The sequence below is a fragment of the Chiloscyllium plagiosum genome, unplaced genomic scaffold (genome assembly GCF_037043375.1).
Source record: "Chiloscyllium plagiosum isolate Xiang-an unplaced genomic scaffold, Cpla_swu_hap1 HiC_scaffold_2, whole genome shotgun sequence".
In the NCBI taxonomy this organism is placed as follows: Eukaryota; Metazoa; Chordata; class Chondrichthyes; order Orectolobiformes; family Hemiscylliidae; genus Chiloscyllium; species Chiloscyllium plagiosum.
This window is the reverse complement of record NW_028270140.1, coordinates 151,079,437-151,100,381: the sequence shown is the minus strand read 5'-3', so window position 1 is coordinate 151,100,381 and position 20,945 is coordinate 151,079,437. Positions and strand designations below refer to the sequence as shown.

Genomic DNA, 20,945 nt, shown 5'->3' with positions numbered 1-20,945 from the left:
TCTTGAACAAGGGGGTTACAACTGCGATCTTCCAATCATCCGGGACTTTCCCTGACTCCAGTGACTTTTGAAAGATGGTTTGACCCAGTCAAGCACAAGCACATCGTCAAAATTGGAGTGGGGAATGAAGTATCTTTATTTTAGTAATGAACTTTCTAACCTTTTCCCTCACTCTTTCCTTTCAATATAGTCCTCAGTGAAAGGAGAGAACGTGACAGTGATTGGCTGCTTGAATCACGGGATGCCTTTAATATCATCAGAAAACACCTCAATCCGCTGTGAATCAGGTAAACAGGGACAAAACTGCGTGAGGTAAATGTTTATAGATTTTAAAGAGATATGGGGAGCTATTGAGAATATGGCATTGATGTAAAGGGTCAGCCATGATCCTACTGAATGACAGAGCAGGTTCAATGGGCTGAATGGCCTCCCCCTGCTCCTAGTTTCTACACTTCTATTTGAAGGTAAGGGGATTTGAGAGGCTTGAGGGTGGTGGGAATCTGGAACAGGTTGACTGAAAGAGTGGCAGAGGCAGGAATCCTCAAGTTATTTAACAAGCAAGGGTGGCACTGTGGCTCAGTGGTTAGCACTGCTGCCTCACAGCTCCTGACACCCCAGGAGACTGTGTGGAGTTTGCTCGTTCTCCTCATGCCTGAGTGGGTTTCCTCTGAGTGCTCCAGTTTCCTCCCACAATCCAAAGATGTGCAGGTTTAGTGGATTGGCCATGGGAAATGCAGAGTTACAGTGTCAGGGCAGAGGTGGTGGGTCTGGATGGGATGCTCCCCAGAGGATTGGTGTTGACTCGAAGGGCTGGATGGCCTGCTTCCACACTGTAGAGGTTCTGTGAGACATTTGACACACCATTGCATGTGCTGGTCCATGTGTGGGTCAAGTGCTGGAAAATGGGATTTGAATAATTGGATGTTTGATGGCCAGCATGGACACAATGGGCCAAAGGATCTCAATCAGCGCTGTAATACCCTATGACTCAATGGCAATTGTCTTCAGCTGCCTGGGTCACTAGCCCAAGAGCTGCCTGCCTCTCCCACCTTTCCCTGAGGGAACTTCTTGGAGTGTGGGCAAGGAGATACAAATACTGAGCATCCACTGACAGAGAAGGAAGGATTATTCAACTCACTCAGAACTGAAACATTCCTGTCTTATCTTCTGTTCCAGAAACGTCCGCGGGGTTTCTCTTGTTGGTCAACTCTACCTCAAATGTAACGCGGCTGCGTATCCCTTACCCTCAGACAGGAAATTGGTACATCAGTCTACGTTCCCTCTGCTCGACTGACTATGGGTAAGCTTCTGCATTTAAATGGGACATTGTTCACTAGTGCAGGTAAATAATTCGATTTCGAGATGACATGGGGCAAGGCCATGAGGACTCAAGGTATGATTTCTCTCAATCACATTAAATTTTACAGCACAGAAACATGCAAGTGATCATAGGGAGCAGGAGTAGGCCATTCGGCCTCTCTGGATTATTTCACTCATTTCCTCATTCCACATTTCCTCATTCAGTCGAACCGAACAATACTGGTCTTTGAGTTCCACATGAGACTCCTCTTCATTCTCACCATATTAACATCTCGTAGAGTCATAGAGTCATAGAGATGTACAGCATAGAAACACACCCTTCAGTCCAACCCGTCCATGCCGACCAGATATCCCAACCCAATCTAGTCCCACCTGCCAGCACCCGGCCCATATCCATCCAAACCCTTCCTATTCATATACCCATCCAAATGCCTCTTAAATGTTGCAATTGTACCAGCCTCCACCACATCCTCTGGCAGCTCATTCCATACATGTACCACCCTCTGCGTGAAAAGGTTGCCCCTCAGGTCTCTTTTATATCTTTCCCCTCTCACCCTAAACCTATGCCCTCTAGTTCTGGACTCCCTGACCCCAGGGAAAAGACTTTGTTTATTTATCCTATCCATGCCCCTCATAATTTTGTAAATCCCTATAAGGTCACCCCTCAGCCTCTGATGCTCCAGGGAAAACAGACACAGCCTGTTCAGCCTCTCCCTGTAGCTCAGATCCTCCAACCCTGGCAACACCCTTGTAAATCTTTTCTGAACCCTTTCAAGTTTCACAACATCTTTCCGATAGGAAGGAGACCAGAATTGCACACAATATTCCAACAGTGGCCTAACCAATGTCCTGTACAGCCGCAACATGACCTCCCAACTCCTGTACTCAATACTCTGACCAATAAAGGAAAGCATACCAAACGCCTTCTTCACTATCCTATCTACCTGCGACTCCACTTTCAAGGAGCAATGAACCGCAACTCCAAGGTCTCTTTGTTCAGCAACACTCCCCAGGACCTTACCATTAAGTGTATAAGTCCTGCTAAGATTTGCTTTCCCAAAATGCAGCACCTCGCATTTATCTGAATTAAACTCCATCTGCCACTTCTCAGTCCATTGGCCCATCTGGTCCAGATCCTGTTGTAATCTGAAGTAACCCTCTTCACTGACCACAACACCTCCAATTTTGGTGTCATCTGCAAACTTACTAACTGTACCCCTTATGCTCGCATCCAAATCATTTATGTAAATGACAAAAAGTAGAGGGCCCAGCACTGATCCTTGTGGCACTCCACTGGTCAAAGGCCTCCAGTCTGAAAACCAAACCTCCACCACCACCCTCTGTCTTCTACCTTTGAGCCAGTTCTGTATCCAAATGGCTAGTTCTCCCTGTATTCCATGAGATCTAACTTTGCTAAATCAGTCTCCCATGGGGAACTTTGTCGAATGCCTTACTGAAGTCCATATAGATCACATCTACTGCTCTGCCCTCATCAATCTTCTTTGTTACTTCTTCAAAAACTCAATCAAGTTTGTGAGACATGATTTCCCACGCACAAAGGCATGTTGACTATCCCTAATCAGTCCTTGCCTTTCCAAATACATGTACATCCTGTCCCTCAGGATTCCCTCCAACAACTTGCCCACCACCGAGGTCAGTCTCACTGGTCTATAGTTCCCTGGCTTGTCTTTACCGCCCTTCTTAAACAGTGGCACCACATTTGCCAACCTCCAGTCTTCCGGCACCTCACCTGTGACTATCAATGATATAAATATCTCAGCAAGAGGCCCAGCAATCACTTCTCTAGCTTCCCACAGAGTTCTCGGGTACACCTGATCAGGTCCTGGGGATTTATCCACCTTTAACCGTTTCAAGACATCCAGCACTTCCTCCTCTGTAATCTGGACATTTTGCAAGATGTCACCATCTATTTCCCTACAGTCTATATCTTCCATATCCTTTACCACAGTAAATACTGATGCAAAATATTCATTTAGTATCTCCCCCATTTTCTGTGTGTCCACACAAAGGCCGCCTTGCTGATCTTTGAGGGGCCCTATTCTCTCCCTAGGTACCCTTTTGTCCTGAATATATTTGTAAAAGCCCTTTGGATTCTCCTTAATTCTATTTGCCAAAGCTATCTCATGTCCCCTTTTTGCCCTCCTGATTTCCCTCTTAAGTATACTCCTACTTCCTTTATACTCTTCTAAGGATTCACTCGATCTATCCCGTCTATACCTGACGTATGCTTCCTTCTTTTTCTTAACCAAACCCTCAATTTCTTTAGTCATCCAGGATTCCCTATACCTACCAGCCTTCCCTTTCTCACTGACAGGAATATGGTCTCTCTGGATTCTTATCTAATTTCTGAAGGCTTCCCATTTTCCAGCCGTCCCTTTACCTGCGAACATCTGCCTCCAATCAGCTTTCAAAAGTTCTTGCCTAATACTATCAAAATTGGCCTTTCTCCAATGTAGAACTTCAACTTTTAGATCAGGTCTATTCTTTTCCATCACTATTTTAAAACGAATAGAATTATTGTCGCTGGCCCCAAAGTGCTCCCCAACTGACACCTCAGTCATCTGCCCTGCCTTATTTCCCAAGAGTAGGTCAAGTTTTGCACCTTCTCTTATAGGTACATCCACATACTGAATCAGAAAATTGTCTTGTACACACTTAAGAAATTCCTCTCCATCTAAACCTTTAACACTATGGCAGTCCCAGTCGATGTTTGGAAAGTTAAAATCCCCTACCATAACTACCCTATTATTCTCCTCCTGCTTCTTTCTCCCTCCTGTGTTTAACCAGCTTTTATATTTTCGTATTTTCTGTACTCTCCTTGATTACTCGCTGTGTCAGTGAATTTCACACTCTTGCCATTCACTGAGTATGTTAGCATCACGAGTTAAGGTTTTAAGCCTTTCTCACCCCACACCAGCCCACTCACTTTTGGAATCCATAGGATTATCAGACATACAGCATGGAAACAGGCCATTTGGCCCAACCAGCCCAAATGCTGATGTCTATGCTCTACTCAAGTTTAGGGGCGGCATGGTGGCTCAGTGGTTAGCACTGCTGCCTCACAGCACCAGTGACCCAGGTTCACTTCCAGCCTTGGGAGTCTGTCTGTGTGGAATTTGCACATTTTCCCTGTGTCTGTGGGGCTTTCCTCCGGGTACTCCAGTTTCCTCCCACAGTCCAAAGACGTGCAGGTCAGGTGGATGCTAAATTGTCTGTAGTGTACAGGGATGTGCAGACTTGCCATGGGAAATGCAAGGTTGCAGGGATAGGGTAGTTGGGTATGTCTGAGTAGAATGGTCTTCGGAGGCTCAGTGTGGACTTTATGGGCTGAACTGACTGCTTCCACAGTGTAGGGATTCTATGATTCTAAGTTCCTGTCCCATCTTTTCCATTGAATCTAACATTGGAATGCTCTATTCCTATCTCCATTACAGACATGTCTCGACCCCCTCAAATACATCTGTGGAAAGTCCCTGTATTTATTGGTAAAACCCATCTGGTTCAGTAATGCCCTTCAGGAAGGAAATCTGCTATCCTTACCTGGTGTGACCTACGTGTGACTCCAAATCTACAACAATGTGGCTGACTCTTAATTACTCTCTGGGCAATTAGGGATGGATAATAAATACTGACCTAGCTAGCGATGCCCACTTTGGTGAATGAATGAAAAGAATTAATGTTTTGAATCAAAATGACTCTATTGCTCTCAGACCAGCTGGCTATTTTCAGCTCTTCCTGTTTTTTTTTCTCTCCTCATTGTCTTGGGCTGGTTTATCACCGAGAGAGACTATTTGTCTCCCAGATATGAGAATTTGATTTGTATTCATCCAAATCTCGCTAATGACAGCACATAAGACTGAATAAACAGAGATTGACGTCTGGGGTTTTTATTAAATACAATTTGATTTGAAAGTAATTGGAAACCTGTTTATCGGAGAGATCCTGGCTAAACCCAAGCAGTTTAATCTGGATCAGGCTCCGATTTACAAGGAACAAAATAAAAGGGACGCAGGGAGAATGTGAGCTCACTGTCTCACTGAAAGGCTTAACCAGAATTACTCTGTCGCAGAGTGAGATTGCTCAGTAAACTGTGAGGCACTTTTAGCAGTAATCACTCACTCATTCGCTGAGAGCAGTGAGCTGAGAGCACAGGGTGTCTCAGACAGCATTACACCCACAGAAATGTAACCTCTGTTAGCCAAGTTTGGGCACAGTAAGCTCCCACAAGCATCAAGGTGCGGATGGTCCGATAATCTGTTTCTGTGATGTTCGGTTTAATTTATTCGCTCATGGGATTTGAACATCACTGCGTTAACCGTCATCTGGTGTGGCCCAGGAGCTACAGTCTGAGGGGGCAGTCCCTGCTTCAGTTGCTGCAGAGGCAGACCCTGGGCTGAGAAGGTGTAGGATGATCTGGCCTCAGTTTTCTCTGGGCCCCTCTTCTTAGCAGCTGAGCTTTTTGATTTCACTCACCACTTCCAATTACCTTCCACCCAGTCCCCTTCCAGAAGGCCCAGCCGTCACTGACTGTCCCCCAGTCATCAGGGTCAGTGTCCACCACCTTCAGATCTCCCTTATTGAGGTCCTTGCAGAATCATAGAATATTAGAGCACACAAGAAGGCTCTTCAGCCCATCCAGTGTGGGCTTGTAACAGAGCTGTGGATACTGAGCAGGTCGTGCCCCAAAGCAGCCAAACTGAGAATCTTTGTAACTGGAATGATCTGTGGTTTTGGCAGGTATGAAGAGTGCACCAATGTGACAGCAGAGGTGTATCTGAGAACATATCTGACTCCGTGTATAAATGAGTGTGGCACGTATGGACAGTGCAAACTGCTACGCACCAACAATTACCTGTACGCTGCCTGTGAATGTAAAGCAGGTAAGCTGTAGCCAGTTCCAGTACGGGGGTTTGTGTGCATGTGTGTGCATGTTTGTGTGTGTGCGTGTGTCTGTTTGTGTGTGTGTGAGTGCGTGTGTGCGTCTATTTGTGTGTGTGCCTCTATTTTTGTGTATGTGCGTGTGAGAGAGAGAGCGTGTGTGTGTCTGAGTATGTTTGTGTGAGAGAGTATGTGTGTGTGTTTGTGTGAGAGAGTGAGATTGTGTGTCTGTGTGTGTCTGTATGTGTCTCTATTTATGTGCCGGTGTGAGTCTGAGTACGTGTGTGTGCATGTGTGTGAGTGAAAGAGTGTGTGAGTGTGTATGTGTGAGGGAGACTGTGTGTGTGAGATTGTGTTGTCTGTGTGTATGTGTGCGTGTGAGAGACCTTCAACCAGGAAGGAGGGTCACAGTACAAACCACTGTACAGCAGGAAACCTCCAATAACATTACAGAATGAAACACTCCAGCAGCAAGTATGGAGAGAGAAAAACAGGGTTAACACCCTTCATCAGAACTGGGGAAAGTTTGAGATGTATTCGGTTTTAACAGCAGTAAGATTGGGCATGAACCATGTGAGGGTCTGTCACAGGTCAATAACAGAGGGTTGAGATGGTTTAGCCTGCTAGCAGGAGAGCTAGTGAGAGCCCCATGCTGTCTCTCATTGAACCTTGTCCAACACAGTGGTAATGTCCCTGGACTAGTAATCCAGGTGAATGTTCTGGGGACATGAGTTCGATTCCCACAATAGCAGATGGTGACATTTGAATTTAATAAAGATCTGACCGAATGGTGACTGTCAATCACATCTGGTTCACCAAAGTCCTTCAGGCAAGGAAATCTGACACCCAGTCTGGCCTACACGTGACTCCAGACCCAAAGTAATGTGGTTGATACTTAAATACCCTCTGGGCAATTATGGATGGGCAATACGTATTCGTGATGCCAGTGATGCCAATATCCAGTAATGATCAGGAAGGAGATAAGACCCTGAAGTCCTGGGCAGGCTGGCAATGGGGTTTTACTGGGAGGCAGAGACCCTGGAGGTTATATACTGCTCACTGCTGATCAGTCATGGCTAGCAACACCAATCTGAATGACATTGTCACTGAGAGGGCACTGATCCAGTCCCAGAGCTGGGGTGTAAGGGGCTGGGGGAAAGGCCCTGTCCTGGGGTTCGGTAACACCCAGACCACAAGCAGCTGGCCATCTTGATTCTGATCATTGACAAAGATTGCAGAGCAGAGACAAGTGGAAATTCTTTTACACAGAGAGGAGCGGTGATCGAAAACCCAGTCTCTCACATGGGGCTGGGAGGAGAACCAATCCTCACGTTTTCAAAGATAAACTGTGTCAACTTAATATGAAATGAACATAAATTTGCAGAGCTGTGGGTTCAGAGCAGGGAGGGTGACTGATTGGGTACTGTCTGGAAAGGGCCAGCATTAACTGGAGAGGCTGAGTGGTCTCTGTCACTCTGACTGGTTTGTCCCGTTACAGGTTGGAATGGCTGGGGTTGTACTGATAACCTGGAGGCTTATTCATACAGCTTCCAGCTCCTCTCCACCCTCCTGCTGTGCCTCAGCAACCTGATGTTCGTCCCGCCTGTCGCCATAGCGATTCGCAGCGAGTATCTCCTGGAGGCCTCTGTCTACATTTTCACCATGTTTTTCTCAACGGTCAGTGCCATTATTTGCTGAATCTCTGGGAAGGGGTTGGCTTCGCTGGGGACTGTGCACAGGGTCACTTTGAACATGACAGTGGTTGTTTGACCTTTGGCCTTTGCTGAGAGAGCACAGTTGGGCCTGAGCTCCTGGTTGGGAAGGTGACCATTCGACCTCGGTGCCTCTAGATCACTGAGGCAGGGGTGATGGGGGGGGGTGGGGAGCAAGGCCACGTACAGCTCCCAATCCTTATCTCCACTAGGAGGCAGCACAAGTGACCTCTCACCTCCGACCCTGAATACCTTGCAACCTTCTATTCGCCATTCTTCAGGCACCCTCTGGTCTGCGGAACCTCAACACCTTCCATCAATGCTCTGACCCTCAATCTCTCACTTCTAGACTTCAAACCTCTGACTCTCCATTACTCCACAACCACTGATCCCCTGAACTCTTGATGCCTCACCCCCACTCCCTCCCTTCCAATCCTAATTTAACACTCCCTGACACCTCCCCTCCCACCCTGCTAGCCAGAAGCCCTCATTGGCCAATTAAATACCTCCTGGTCTGGCAGCAGGGTGAAGGAGTCTTTGTCTGGACTCCTCAGTGATCAAGATCTGTACTTGCGGTATCATGCTACCATGATAGAAAACCTCCCAAACCTATTTCCTATCAAATGTCTCACATGCATCTCTGCCTCTGGTGTATAGCATTCTCCAGCACTTTCTGACTATCAGTGTATATGAAGGGATATCTGTCTGCCTTTCCCATTTTCTCCCATAACTCTTGATTCCCTTCTGTCTCTCTCAGTGTTGAATCCACTTAATGGCCCAGCCTTGACAGCCCTCCGTGATAGATTCACCCCCTTCTGAGAGAAGAAATTCCTCCACATCTCTGTCTGAAATGTGCAATGCCTGATTCTGGGATTATTCCCTTTGGAACTACACTCTCCCACAAGGGGAAACAATCTCCCCATATCTCCCAATGGATCTTGTATGCTCCATAGAGTCATAGGGTCATAGAGATGTACAGCATGGAAACAGACCCTTCGGTCCAACCCGTCCATGCTGACCAGATAACCCAACCCAATCTAGTCTCACCTGCCAGCACCCGGCTCATATCTCTCCAAACCCTCCCTATTCATATACCCATCCAAATGCCTCTTAAATGTTACAATTGTACCAGCCTCCACCACATCCTCTGGTAGCTCATTCCATACACGTACCACCCTCTGTGTGAAATAAATGCCCCTTAGGTCTCTTTTATATCTTTCCCCTCTCACCTTAAACCTTTGCCCTCTCGTTCTGGACTCCCCAACCCCAGAGAAAAGACTTTGTTTATTTATCCTATCCATGCCCCTCATAATTTTGTAGACCTCTATAAGGTCTCCCCTCAGTCTCTGACGCTCCAGGGAAAACAGCCCCAGCCTGTTCAACCTCTCCCTGTAGCTCAGATCCTCCAACCCTGGCAACATCCTTGTAAGTCTAAGGTCTCCCCACATTCTTATATAGTCCAACAAATACAGGCCCAACCTTTCCTTTTCAGACAGTCTGTTGATACCATGTGACCATAAGAGATAGGAATAGGAGAAGGCCATTCAGTCCCTTGAGCCTGTTCCATCATTCAATAGGATCATGACTGATCTGACATTCCTCACTTCCAATTTTCTGTTCTTTCCTTGTAATACTTTGAATTCAGTAAAGATCAAGAATACATCGATCTGGTATTACCGAGTGGGCACTCGCTGGACTGTCTCCAATGCCAATATATCTTTTCTTAGGTATATTCACAGTGTACCAGCTCCAGTCAGACTAGTATCTTGGTCTACCTAACTAGTATTGCGTACAGTTCGAGCAAAACTTCTACTCCCCTTCTACTCTATTCCCTTTGAAATAAAGGTCAACATTCCATTTGCTTTCCCTATTTCCAGTAGACTTTATGTTTCTTTATGTTTCATGGATGCGGACTCCCAATCTTTCTGTTCTGTATCATTCTCCAATCTTTGACCATTTAAATAACATTCAGCCCCTTGATAAGCTTTCCTGCCTTCCCCCAAAACATTAAACTGTTTTGTCGATCAAAGCTCTGTCTACATCAGCCTCAAACCTATTCCTTGACCCAGCGTCCACAGCTTGCTGAGGGAGAGAATTACAAAGACAAAGGATCCTGTCAGGGATTCCTGTTCATCCCCATCTCCTTATTTTGAAACAGATCCCCTAATTCCTCATAGAGATGACCACATTCCAGCCCCTGTGCCTGACGCTCCTCCTCTGTTTGGGAGTGACTCCCTGTAACTTTCAGAGGGTTTCCTGTTGTCTGTGAGGTGACACTAGCTGTTGTTCCCACCCTCCTGCCCCCTGCAGTTTTACCACGCGTGTGACCAGCCTGGGATCGTGGTCTTCTGTATCATGGAGTATGATGTGCTGCAGTTCTGTGACTTCCTGGGATCACTGATGTCTGTCTGGGTCACGGTTATTGCCATGGCGAGGCTGCAACCAATCATCAAGCAGGTTAGTCTCCACCTTGACAGGCCAAGTGGGGCCCTGTCTCACAGCAATCCGGGACCATCCAACTGTTCACCCCCATCCCTGCTGCTGTTCTCCCTCTCACTATCTCCCTCTCACGAGCAAGCACACGTCACTGACGGCTTTCCCAGATGTTCGCTTTCGAGATTTTCTTTGTACGTTGTTACAAAGCTGAGGTTTATTCTCGTTTATCCACGTGATCAGTCTCTGTCAATGAGACAGATCCAGAGATGAGGTGAGGAAATCCCTCAGTGGGGGAGAATCCTGGGCAACTGGCTACATGTCACCCCTCTCTCTCAATCATTGCCCACACACCATGTTCACATTTACTTATTTCGTTTCAAAGGAGTCTAGCATCAATTTCATTTTGATGGGATGTGGACATCGCTGGCTGGGCCAGCACTTGTTGCCCATTGCTAATTGCCCCTTGAGAAGTTGGGGTGAGCTGCCTTCTTGAACTGCTGCAGTCCATGTGTTGTAGGTAGACCCACAATACCCTTAGAGAAGGAATTCCAGGATTTTGACTGAGCGACAGTGAAGGAACAGTGATATATTTCCAAGTCAGGATATTGACAGCAATTTAATTCCTTGGAAACTTTGGAAGTATCCCTGGATGACCATGAATACTGTCGGCCTGTCATTTCTCGTACATTGGCCATCCAGGAGTTGGCCCATCATCCAGCTCCTACTGTTCAATAGATTTGATGGAGCAATGGTTTCGTCAGCGAGTCTTCTCTTTCTAGATTCCAGATTCCAATCGCAAGGTTCCCCAGCCTCCTGGCTCCATATCTTCCATGTGACCGCAGTTAGGATATTCCCAGAGTGAAGGTAAAACTGACCCAGTTAGCACAGTATCAGGATAACTGGATATGGCGGCTGCTTAGTTATGTAAATGCACCAGTAATTCACAGATCGGAATGAGGGATCTCTGGATATAAGTTCAAAATTCATCACAGGAATTTAAATTACAACTAATTAAATTAAAAATTAGGATAAAAAGTTAAAAACAGTAACAGTGTCCGTGAAACTATCAGCAAATACCTGATACGGACACAATCGGGGAAAGAATGATCTGAAAACCTATTAAAGCAGCACAGATTCATATCAGGACGGCTTGATGGGGACAGTGTAGAGCCAGCTTTGCTCTGTATCTTACCCCATGCTGTCCCTGTCTTGGGAGTGTTTGGTCGTGGACAGTGTAAAGGGAGATTTACTCTGTATCTAATCCTGTGCTGTCCCTGACCTGGGAGTGTTTGATGGGGACAGTGTAGAGGGATTAAAGATTTAACAGCAATCTAAGTTTGTTCAGTGCATCGCATCAACTGTATGACATTTTAATCATTTACCCTCCGAACAGCATCCCATCCAGACTCATCCCCCTACCCTATCCTCGTAATACTGTTTATCCACCTAACCTAAACATCCCAAGGTGAGGTGTTAAAGAGATTATAGAGGTATTGGTGGTGATCTTTTAGGAATCCCTGGAGTATGTGAGGGGCCCAGAGGACTGGAAAATGCCGAATATAAGTCCCCTATTTAAGAAGAGAGAGAGGCAGAAGACAGGAAACTAAAGGCCTGTTAGCCTGACCTCAGTGGTTAGCAAGGTTTCAGAGTCCATTATTATGGACGAGATTCTGAAGTGCATGATAAAATAGGGCAGAGTCAGCATGGCTTCGTCAAGGGGAGGTCACGTCTGACAAATCTGTTAGAATACTTTGAGGAGGTAATGAGCAAGTTAGACAAAGGAGAGCCAGTGAACATGACCTAATGGGATTTCCAGAACAAGGTGACAAGGTGCTGCACAGAGCTGGTTGAGAACTCTGGCTCTGTACTCAATGGAGTTTAGAAGGATCAGGGGGAATCGGATTGATAATTATAGAATACCGAGAGGCCTGAACAGGATGGATGTGGAGAAGATGTTTCCACTAGTAAGAGAGATTAAGACTTGAAGGTACAGTCTCAGAGTGAAGGGGTAACCCTTTAGAACCGAGATGAGGAGGAATTTCTTCAGCCAGAGGGTGGGGAATCTGTGGAATTCATTGTCGCAGAGGATTGTGGAGGCCATGTCATTGAGTGTATTTGAGACAGAGATGGAGAGGTTCTTGATTAGTAAGGGGACCAAGGGTTGCTGGGAGAAAGCAGGAGAATGGACTTGAGAAACACATCAGCTATGACCAAATGGGGGAGCAGACTCGATGGGCTGATGGGCCTAATTCTCCTCCTATATTTTATCGTCCTGTGAAAGAGTACTGCCAGTGTATCCACACTCTAACCTACATCTTTTTGCCAAGGATCAGGTCTGGGAGACTTGCCGGCCTTTAACCCCATTAGTTTCCAAGGTACTTTTCCTTTTGTGATAATTCTTGGATTCAGTTCCTCTCCCTCTTTTGCTATTTGAATATTTAATAATATTGGAATGCTATTGGTGGTTTCTGCTATGAAGACAGATGCAAAGTATTTCTTTAACTCCTGTCTCATTTCTTGGTACCCCATTCTGATTTCCCCCACCTCATTCTCTCAGGAGCCATTGCCCACTTTGACCTCCCTCTTCCTTTTCATGTATTTCAGGAAGCTCTTACTGTCCATCTTGATATTACTTGCCAGTTTACCCTCAAAGCTTTTCTCCTGACTCTTTTTTAAAATGGTCGTCTTTTATTGGTTTTTAAAAGTTTCTCAATCCTCTTGGCTGACCACTAACCTTTGCCACATTGGATATATTTTCTTTCAATATGATGCTGTCCTTAACCTTTTGGGTTAACCGTGGTTGGGTTTCTCCCCTTAGTGTTGTTTTCATTCGCATCTATTTGCAGAGACCACCGTAGGCCAGAGACAAGGCCTGGTGTTTTCTGAGTCGAGAGTGTGGTGCTGGAAAAGCACAGCCAGTCAGGCAGCATCCGAGGAGCAGGAGAGTCGACATTTTGGGCAAGAGCCCTTCATCAGGAATTTTGTGTTTTCTGATGTTGAATCCTCCTTCCTCACTGAGATCTATTTTTGCTGTGAGCCATGAACTATTTTCTTAAAAGTCTGCCATTGTTCCTCAACTACCTTTGCTGCTACACTCCTTTCCCAGTCCACTCCAGCCAGCTGTACCCTCACAGGGTGGCACAGTGGTTAGCACTGCTGCCTCACAATGCCAGGGACCTGGATTCGATTCCAGCATTGGGTGACTGTGCGGAGTTTGCACATTCTCTCTGTCTGTGTGGGTTTCTAGTTTTCTCCCACGGTCCAACGATGTGCAAGTTAGATCCATTGGCCATAGGGAATGCAGGGGTTGTACGGGGTGGGTCTGGGTGGGATACTCTTTGGAGGGACTTGATGGACCAAATGGTCTGATTCCACACTGTAGGGATTCTATTCCTTTGTAGTAACCCTGATTTAAGTTTAGCTCAGTTGTTTCCAACTCAAGTTCCTCCTTCTTAAACTAAATGCTAAATTCTACCATGTTATGGTCACTATTTCCAAGGGGATATTTTACTCTGACATTGTTTATCAAACCTATCTCATTAAACATTACTAGATCCAAAATAACCTGATTCCCCAGTTGGATCCACAACAATTTGTTCTGAGAAAGCTATTGTTTGTGATGCTGGCCATGAAATTATTATTGGTTGTCTTAAAATTCCTTCTGGTTCACTAATATCCTTCAGAGAAAGAAATCTGCCATCCTTCCATCATCTGTTGTTAAGAAGGAGCTAGCTATATTTCCCAGGGATGAAGGGATCAAAGGGTATGGGGAGAATTTGGGAAAGGGAACTGAGTTGGAAGATTGGCCATGATCAAATTGAATGGTAGAGCCCAGGCTTGAAGGGCTGAATGGCCTATTCCTCCTGTTGTCTTCAATGCTTCTGGCCTACTTGTGACTCTAGACACACAGCAATACAGTTGTCTCTGACCTGCCCTCTGAAATGGCCTCACAAGCCACTCAGTTCAAGGGCAGATAGGGGTGGGCAACAAATGCTGGTCTTAACACCTGGCCCTCTCACATCTGATGAGAAAATAAATTTAAAACGCTAATTATGGGATCTTGCTGTGTTCCGATTGCCACATTTTCCCACATTGCCCCTCGTTGACTGTGGTCATGGAAGGTGCTACATAAATGCAAGCTGTTACTTTTCTTCTCACCTAATCGCAGAGACCGCCATTGGCCAGAGACCAGGCCTTGTGACCTGGGCATCGGCACACCACCCACTGTGTGCCCCAACCGAGATGCCCTGCAGTCTGTACCATTCACTGTGACGTTATCTGGAACAGAGTGGATTAAATCCAAGCTGTTAGTTGATGGTACTGGACTTGACCTGTGTGAGTACAGCAGGTCGGAACAGGATAAATATAGCTTTTGGTTGTGGGATATCCCTGATTCAAAGAAATCCTTGTTTCACTGGTTGACAGAAATTGCCTTCTGGGAAGAACAAGGGATTAGGATTAGGTCTTTCATCCCCATGAGCCTGATTTAACTAGATCATGGCTGATCGGAATCTATATGCTACAAGGTGTTTTGGAGGCAGATTCAACTGGGAGTGAATTGGATGATTGTTTGAAAAGAGGAGAACTTGCAAGGTTGCATGGGATGGGCAGGGGACTATCACTATCAGCGTCCTGGGGGTTACCATTAACCAGAAACAGAACTGGACTCGCCACATAAACACATAACAGCAGGTTGGAGGCAAGGAATACTGCAGTGAGTAATTCCCCAAAGCCTCTCCATCATCTACAAGACACGAGTCAGGAGTGTGATGGAATACTCCCCACTTGCCAGGATCGATGTCCCTCCAACAACACCCGAAAAGCTCAACACCACCCAGAATAATGCAGACTGCTTGATTGTTACCACATCCACAAGCACCACTCCCTCCACCACTGACACTCAGTAGCAACAGTGCATACCATCTCCAAGACACACTGCAGAAATTTGCCAAATATCCTCAAACAGCACCTTCCAAACCCACGATCACTTCCATCTAGAAAGATAAGGGCAGCAGATACATGGGAACACCATCTTCCAGCAAGTTCCCCTCCAAGTGACTCAGTATCCTGATTTGGGAATATATCACCCCTCCGTTGCTCTCGCTGGGTCACAATCCTAGAATTCCCTCCCTCAGGGCGGTGTGCGTCCACCTACAGCACATGGACTGCAGTGGTTCCAGAAAGAAATTTACCATCACCTTCTCAAGAGCAATGAGGGATGGGTAATAATTGCAGACCCAGCCAGTAGATATATAAAAAAAAGCTGAGGTGTCCTTGTAGAGAGCTAGAACGGACGTGATGGGCCAAGCAGCCTCCTCCTGTATTGTGTCACCCTCTGATTCCCCGATCACATTGCACAGAACACTTCATTCTGTAGCCCTTGATATCCTTGAACAATTCTTCAGGCAGATTGGTGACATTTTCTGACCAACAAAACAAGAGTAAACCTCGTTCTCACTGAGAGCAGTTGAATATTAAGTTAAAGCGAAGACAGCATAGATAATTAAAATATCTGTCATTGATGGTTTATTATATCACACATCATCATGATGACCCTTGCCCTTTGCACTTTGACAGATCTTGTACTTGCTGGGAGCCATGTTGCTGTCGATGGCTTTGCAGTTGGATCGGCATGGACTGTGGAATCTTCTGGGACCAAGCCTCTTTGCTCTCGGCATTATGGCCATCGCTTGGGTAGGGAGATGGATATTCACCCTTTTTGTATCTGCTGCATTGGCTGTATGTAATCATTCTGAGGAAGAACGGAGTTGTTCTGGTGCAGAAAGAGACCATTTGACCCATTGTGCCCTGCACTGCTTCTATCGCCTCGTGTCAATCTCCTGCCTTTTCTCCATACCCTTGTAGACCATTCTTTCCCAATAACCATCCAATGCTCTCCTCGTTTGAACCTGCCACATTTCCAGGCAGCGTGTTCCAGCCCCTAACTACTCACTGAGTGAAAAAGTTTGTAATCACATTACCCTTGCTTTGTTTGCACATCATTTTCAATTTACATCCCCTCATTCCTTTTCCTTTGATGAGCTGGAACAGCATCTCCTGATCTACCAGCTCACTCATGATTTTGTAAACCTCTGCCAAATCTCAGTCAGTGAAATACAAGTCTGAAATGCAAACAGAAATTGCTTGAGAAACTCAGCAGGTCTGGCAGCATCAATGGAGAGAGAAACAGAATTAATGCTTCAAGTGTGTTATACTAGACTCAAAATTATACCTCTTTCTCTTTCTCCGCAGGTACTGTCAGTCCTGCTGAGTATCTCCAGCAATTTATGCTGTAATTTCAGATCTCCGCAATTGACAGGATTTTGTTTCATTTTGTGCCTGTGGGAAACATCAGAAATATTTTGAGTGGCTCTGGTCTAGTTCATCAGCCAGATTGTGTCTACAGCCAACCCGGTGTTAGAGGGTTTGAGCTCTCAGGAGAGGCTGAATAGGCTGGGGCTGTTTATCCTGGAGCATCGGGGACTGAGGGGTGACCTGATAGAAGTTTATAAAACCATTAGGGGCATGGACAGGATAAATAAACAAGGTCTTTTTTTTCAGGCTAGGGGAGTCCAAAACTAGAGGGCATTGTTTTAAGATGAGAGGGGAAAAATATAACAGGGACGTAAGGGGCAACTTTTTCACACAGGGAGTGTTGCGTGTATGGAATGAGCTGCCGAGGAAGTGGTGGAGGCTGGTACTATTATAACATTTAAAAGGCATCTGGATGGATATATGAATAGGAAGGGTGTAGAGGGATAGGGGCCAAGGTCTGGCAAATGGGACAAGTTAAATTTAGGGTTTCTGATCGGCATGGATGAGTTGGGCCGAAGGGTCTGTTTCCATGCTGTACATCTCAATGACTCTATCTTGTTCATCCAGAGGCTTGTGTTCTTGTCTCCAAGTGTCTGAATTAGCCTTATTGCAGAGACTGGAGCTGGGCTGCCTCCCCTATTGCCTGTACTGAGCCAGAACCTCATTCTCGGGGGTACCTTCTCTTGTATAAGATATTAAACTGATGCCCCACCTGCTATGCAAAGATGAAGAGGGGTATTCAATAGATATCAAAGAAACAACATCATTCAGTTACAAAATATTCTGATCATCATCACATTACAGTTTGTGGGAGCTGCCTGTGTACAAATTAGCTGTCGTGTTTATCTACACTGGAGACTACGCTTAAAAGCATATCATTGACATGAAGAGTTTTACAATGTCTGATTCAGAATTGGAGTCATAAAGGAAATTCTTCCCATCTTCCCTCTGACTCTCTGGCCAATCTCCTGATTCCTCCCAGTGGGAAAAGTCTCCTCCCCGTCCACTCTTATCAAAACGCTTCATGCCTTTGAAACCTCGATGAAAGCTCCCATGAATCCTTCCTGTTGAAAGGGGAATAGTTGCCGTTTGCTCAGTCTCTCCACATAACTGAGGAGCTGGCACCATGACAGGAAATCTTCTCCGCACCATCTGCATAGCCATGGCAACCCTTTCGAAAGTGCGGCACTCAACATAACACCTTAGCTGACACACTGTGTCTTAAAATCATTTATCACACACAATCATTTGGTGATACGGAACCTGAGTGTCACTGCAAAGTCGGAGGTGTGGCTGAAATGTCGTATTGTCTTGGTGCTGGCGATGAAATAGTGGGAGGATACTGTCATTATCCTTCCACAACAGTTGGGGAAATTTGAATTCACTAAAAAATTAGTCCAATGGTGGCCATTGTCAACTGTTGTACCAATCCATCTGGTTCACTAATGTCATTTAGGGAAATAACTCTACTATCCTTACTTGGTCTGGCCTATACGTAACTCCAGATCCACATCAATGTACTTGACTCTTAACTGCTCTCTGAGCAACTAGGGCGAGACAATAGATGCTGGTCTATCCAGGAGAAAGTGAGGTCTGCAGATGCTGGAGATCAAAGTTGAAACTTTATTGCTGGAACAGCACAGCAGGTCAGGCAGCATCCAGGGAGCAGGAGATTCGACGTTTCGGGCACAGGCCCTTCTTCAGGAATGAAGAAGGGCCTGTGCCCGAAACGTCGAATCTCCTGTTCCCTGGATGCTGCCTGACCTGCTGTGCTGTTCCAGCAATAAAGTTTCAACCTCAATGCTGGTCTATCCAGTAATGCCTGGAAGGAATTCAAAAAGTACTATCAGGACAAATGCAAGAATATCAAATTTCAATAGTTACAACAATTCCTACCTCAGGAGGCCACACATGGAGTACTGTGTTCAGTTTTGGTCATCTTGCTATAGGAAGGACGTTATTAAACTGGAAAGAGTGCAGAAGAAATTTACAAGGATGTTGCCTGGATTCAGTGATTTGAGTTACAGCGAGAGGTTAGACAAACTAGGACCTTTTTTCTTTAGAGCATAGGAGACTGAGGGAGGATCTTGAGACATCATGAGAGGCATGGACAGGGTGAATGCACTCAGTCATTTTCCCAGGGTTGGGGAATTGAGGACTAGAGGGCATCGAGGTTTAAGGTTAGAGGGGAAAGAATAAAAGGGAATCTGAGGGGCAATGTTTTTACGCAGAGGGTGGTATGCGTATGGAATGAGATGCCAGCGGAAGTTGTTGAGGTGGGTACATTAACAACATTTAAAAGGCATTTGGACAAATATATGGATAGGAAAGGATTACGTGGATATGGACCAAGTGCAGGGAAATGGAGTTAGTGTAGATGGACATTTTGTTCGACATGGACCAAGTGTGGGCCAAAGAGTCTGTCTCCGTGTATAGGACTCTGTGACTTTAGGAGCAAAAATGCTTCCAAAAGGAGTCTTTTGTTCTGTTGAATGACCTGGGAGCTTGGAGAGCCTGTTACTTATTCCATGGTAATGCCTCAGCCAATCAGAATTGATTTTCCAACGCAACAGTGCACTATGCTCCTGCAGTATAAATTGTTGTGATTGTTTGAAAATTGGCATTCTTGCATTGGTCCTGATGGATGGCAAGGTGAAAAGTTTCAGGGACTGTCTCTCTTTTCAGCAAGACTTGGTTGTACCTAATTATGCCACACCATACGTGATAAAGATTCACCTTAAAAGATTCACCAGCGGCACGGTAGCCCAGTGGTTGGCACTGCTGCCTCACAGCGCCAGGAACTCGGGTTCGCTTCTGACCTCAGGTGACCGTCTGTGTGGAGTTTGCACATTCTCCCAGTGTCTGCGTGGGTTTCCTCCGGGTGCTCCGGTTTCCTCCCACAATCCAAAGATGTGCAGGTCAGGTGAATTGGCCGTGCTAAATTGCCCGTAGTGTTAGGTGCATTAGTCAGGAGTAAATTCTGGATTAGTGGTGCTGGAAGAGCACAGCAGTTCAGGCAGCATCCAAGGAGCAGTAAAATCGACGTTTATCAGGGCTTTTGCCCGAAACGTCGCTTTTACTGCTCCTCGGATGCTGCCTGAACTGCTGTGCTCTTCCAGCACCACTAATCCAGAATCTGGTTTCCAGCATCTGCAGTCATTGTTTTTGCCTAGTCAGGAGTAAATGTCAGGGAATGGGTCTGGGTGGGTTATTCTTCGGAGGGTCGGTGTGGATTTGTTGGGCCGAAGAGCCTGTTTCCACACTGTAGGGAATTTAATCTAATACACAATAGCTTGAGTGATAGATCCTGTAAAAGTACAGCTTGCCTCCATGACGTTCTGCTTCCCTTTCTCTCACAGACTGTACGTACAATCCGCAGACGTCACTGTTACCCTCCGACCTGGAAGCGCTGGGTCTTCTACCTTTTCCCTGGCACAGTCATCGCCACGTTCGCCGTGGCACTGTACGCCTTCGTGGAGACTGAGGAGAACTACTTCTACATCCATAGCATCTGGCACATGCTGATCGCTGGCAGTGTGGGCTTCCTACTGCCTCCCACCACCAGGCCCGAGGGAGCGGCCAACGCCAAAGGGGTGGTCCCTCTGCCGAGGAAGAGGGGCTGCGGATACCGTCTCTGTGTCAATGAGCACGAGGAGATGGGGTTGGTCGATCCAAGCCTAGTATCTGTGAACAGCATTTGCAGCAGCTGATGTTGCTGGGAGTTGGACTTGCAGTAAAACAACAGGAATTCCCTCTCTCTCTCTCTTTGTACACCCACCATGCCCCAACCTTGATGAAAAACTGGGATGAACGTCACAGAGAACAGAGAGAGAGGGAAATATGAACAGGTGCTCTGTACATAAACCAAACCTGAGACTGGGCAGCTCCAGAACTTTCCATTCTGTCATTGGAATCTCCACATGCCTTCTCACCTACCCACTCTCGACCCCCTCCAGAACTATTTGAAATGCAAGAATGGGGAGAGGAGGGCTCCCTCAGTATTTGTCTCAATAAAATTGTATTAAAAAAATTTTTGAATTCACATTTTTCGTTTCAAAAATGTGTGAGACTCCCTTTAAAAGGTTTACGAGGATGTTGCCAGGGTTGGAGGGCTTGAACTGTAGGGAGAGGCTGAATAGGCTGGGGCTGTTTTCCCTGGAACATCAGAGGCTGTCAGGTGACCTTATAGAGGTTTATAGAATCATGAGGGGCATGGATAGGGTGAATAGCCAAGATCTTGTCCTCAAGGTAGGGGATTCCAGA

At 46.1% G+C, this 20,945-nt stretch overlaps 1 protein-coding gene across 1 annotated transcript in view; it reads left to right on the top strand.

Annotated features, from left to right (window-relative positions):
• The window catches only part of tmem8b (transmembrane protein 8B), a 128,796-nt gene extending 108,078 nt beyond the window's left edge, over window positions 1-20,718 (top strand). Inside the window, exons 7-13 of the mRNA XM_087974760.1 lie at window positions 191-287; window positions 1,177-1,300; window positions 6,079-6,221; window positions 7,718-7,896; window positions 10,242-10,388; window positions 15,945-16,061; window positions 20,042-20,718. Coding sequence (XP_087830886.1) covers window positions 191-287; window positions 1,177-1,300; window positions 6,079-6,221; window positions 7,718-7,896; window positions 10,242-10,388; window positions 15,945-16,061; window positions 20,042-20,392 — 1,158 coding nt within the window. The 3' untranslated portion in view covers window positions 20,393-20,718. The remainder of the gene's footprint in view (window positions 1-190; window positions 288-1,176; window positions 1,301-6,078; window positions 6,222-7,717; window positions 7,897-10,241; window positions 10,389-15,944; window positions 16,062-20,041) is intronic.
• The last annotated feature ends 227 nt before the right edge of the window (window positions 20,719-20,945 follow it).